The 2832-nt window shown below is 39.0% G+C and overlaps 1 protein-coding gene across 1 annotated transcript; it reads left to right on the forward strand.

The window, feature by feature from the left end:
- Positions 1-592: 592 nt before the first annotated feature.
- Positions 593-2284, forward strand: LOC115056832 (alpha-1,3-mannosyl-glycoprotein 4-beta-N-acetylglucosaminyltransferase C-like). Its single transcript, XM_029523569.1, has 3 exons — positions 593-721; positions 836-983; positions 1116-2284. The coding sequence occupies exons 1-3, from the start codon at positions 593-595 to the stop codon at positions 2282-2284; spliced, it is 1446 nt and encodes a 481-aa protein (XP_029379429.1).
- The last annotated feature ends 548 nt before the right edge of the window (positions 2285-2832 follow it).

Genomic DNA, 2832 nt, shown 5'->3' on the forward strand with positions numbered 1-2832 from the left:
TTCTAAATAATATAAAGCTCTCTTTGTACATGCTAATATGCCTTCAGAAATTTATTCAAAAATCAAAATCTATCGTAGGTCATAAAATCTTTTTCTTCCCATGTTTCCTGTCCCGAACTTGACTTAAACATGTTCAAAAAGAAAACACTGTAGAAATACATTAAGTTGCAAGTATCACACATTTTGTCACATTTAATTGATGAATAAATCTAATAATTGTCCGCCAAAACAGTAAATACTCTTCTGTCAATTTACCAATTGATTAATGGAGTAATTGCTTCTGCACTATGATAGATGTGCAATATGCTAGAATCTTTCAGCCCATTAAATTTCAGTGTCAATATCAGATGTCCTTTGAGACAAAATTATTTTATGGTTTTTGGGCAAAGCATGCAACAAGGTTTTTAGTTATTCTATTCACTGAAATCTGCCACAAATCTTTAATATCAGTGTCATAACCCCAGCATCTGCAAGGATCAGAATTATGGACAATGTGTAGTTGGCCATGTGTGCAAGCTCCCATACATTTTAATTTCCTTCTGATGACCATCTTTCTATTTGTTTCTGCTTTACTGCAGTGTGAGACAAGATCATGAGGCTGATGTGGAAGTCTGTGGACAAGATGAGGTGTTTAAGGAAACGATCCATGTTCCCGTTCCTCGGCTTCCTCATCACTTTTTTGCTTTTTTTCAACCTTTACATGGATGATGGATATGTGTTGGTAGGTCTCTTTGAGTTGTCATAAAGCATTATGATGTTGCTGGAATGCTTTGAATGCTTCTTTGCTCTTGCTCTTCGCTTCGTCCTCACTGTATGCACGTTTTTCTGATTGTAGGAGGCTGAAAAAAGAAGGCTTGGAGAGACGCTACTGCATCCCGCAAACTCTGAAAGATATGTCCACACATTCAGAGACTTATCCAATTTCTCTGGGACCATTAATGTGACGTATCGCTATCTGGCAGGGATTCCTTTGCCACGCAAAAGTGCGTATTTGTTTGATGACAGTAATTTGATCCTAGCTCTAGCAGTAGAGTGGACATGTTTAATCGAAAGCAACAATAAATGTTAATGTTTTTCTTCTGTTATTAAGTGACAAAAATGATTTATTTTCACAGAATATCTGACCATTGGTTTGTCATCTGTCAAGAGGAAAAAGGGTAACTATCTTCTGGAAACAATCAAATCTATATTTGATCAGTCCAGTTATGAGGAATTGAAAGAGATTGTGGTTGTGGTCCACCTGGCTGACTTTGACCTGGTCTGGTGTGAGAACCTTGTGCAAGAAATCATGAGGAAGTTTGCACATCACATCATAGCTGGACGCCTCTTGGTTATCCACACTCCAGAGGAGTATTATCCATCCCTGGATGGGCTGAAAAGGAACTACAATGACCCAGAGGACCGGGTCCGCTTCCGCTCCAAGCAGAACATTGACTACGCTTTTCTACTCAACTTCTGCACAAACCTCTCTGACTTCTACATGATGTTGGAGGATGATGTGCGCTGCTCCAGGAACTTCCTGACAGCACTGAAAAAGGTGATCACCTCCAGAGAAGGTTCCTACTGGGTGATGCTTGAGTTTTCCAAGCTGGGCTACATTGGGAAGCTGTACCACTCCAAAGACCTGCCACGACTGGCTCATTTCCTCCTCATGTTCTACCAGGAAATGCCCTGTGACTGGCTCCTCATCCACTTCAGGGGTCTGCTGGCCCAGAAGGATGTCATCCGCTTCAAGCCCTCACTTTTTCAGCACATGGGTTACTACTCCTCTTACAAAGGAGCAGAGAACAAACTGAAGGATGACGATTTTGAGGAAGACTCAATAGACATTCCTGACAACCCTCCTGCCAGCCTTTACACAAACATTAACGTCTTTGAAAACTATGACGCCACAAAAGCATACAGTAGTATCGTTGATGAATATTTCTGGGGTAAACCGCCCTGCACTGGAGATTTCTTTGTCATAATCTTTAATAAGTCAACCAAAATCAGCAGAATTAAAATTGTTACGGGTACAGAGGATCGACAGAATGACATTCTTCATCACGGGGCTTTGGAAGTGGGGCAGAAGTCTGTGGAAACTAAACAAGGAAGGCAGTGCACGTCTTACATCACATTAGGAGAATTTAAAGGTGGAAAAATTGAGGTTAACAATGTGGATCACAAAATTGGCTTTGACATTGAATGTGTACGAATAGTCATTACTGCCAGTCAGAAAGAGTGGCTCATCATAAGAACTATCAGTTTATGGACCACACTGCCAGTAAGTCAGTTAAAGAAGTAATCAAGAACACTTTTGAACCATCATTTCTATGTGCAGTATGAATTTTGAATGCAGTAGTTAATTTTGGACTACTGCTGTTTATTGAACAGCCAACCCATATTTTCTTGGGTTGTTCAGAGAACTTCTGTATGTTTTACAGGTGATGTATTAAAATGACCAATCTGTACAGTATGGAGCATTTATACTTTTGTTCATAAAAAAAACAAAAAAAGCACAAAAAAAAAAAAAACTGTATATAAAATTGTTTGTACCTAACTGATATTTTTTCTTCCTTTATTTCAAGCACCTAAGGAGACTTCCCCAGAATTCAACGTTAGAAACAGTTAACACAGCCCCTATGATTTTTTTTCATAGTTCAGACAAATATAAAAACTGACTCTTACAGTGTATTTGAACCAGAAATTCACTGCAGTAAATCATTGTTTTTACACCTGAAGTTTACCAAATTTATTCATATTTCTTTCGTACTGTTGTGATTGGGGACTTGTTTGCAGCTGTGGAAGGGCTCAAGTACCATTTTCCATCCAAGTGTTTGTGAATATGCAAAC

This window comes from Echeneis naucrates, chromosome 16 (assembly GCF_900963305.1).
Source record: "Echeneis naucrates chromosome 16, fEcheNa1.1, whole genome shotgun sequence".
Taxonomy (NCBI): Eukaryota; Metazoa; Chordata; class Actinopteri; order Carangiformes; family Echeneidae; genus Echeneis; species Echeneis naucrates.

Bases quoted from the DNA above. Each gene is read 5' to 3' on its own strand.
- LOC115056832 (XM_029523569.1), top strand. From the start codon at position 593: ATGAGGCTGATGTGGAAGTCTGTGGACAAGATGAGGTGTTTAAGGAAA. The intron at 722-835 runs GTAGGTCTCTTT...TTCTGATTGTAG, and splicing joins TGGATGATGGATATGTGTTG to GAGGCTGAAAAAAGAAGGCT. The intron at 984-1,115 runs GTGCGTATTTGT...TTATTTTCACAG, and splicing joins GATTCCTTTGCCACGCAAAA to AATATCTGACCATTGGTTTG.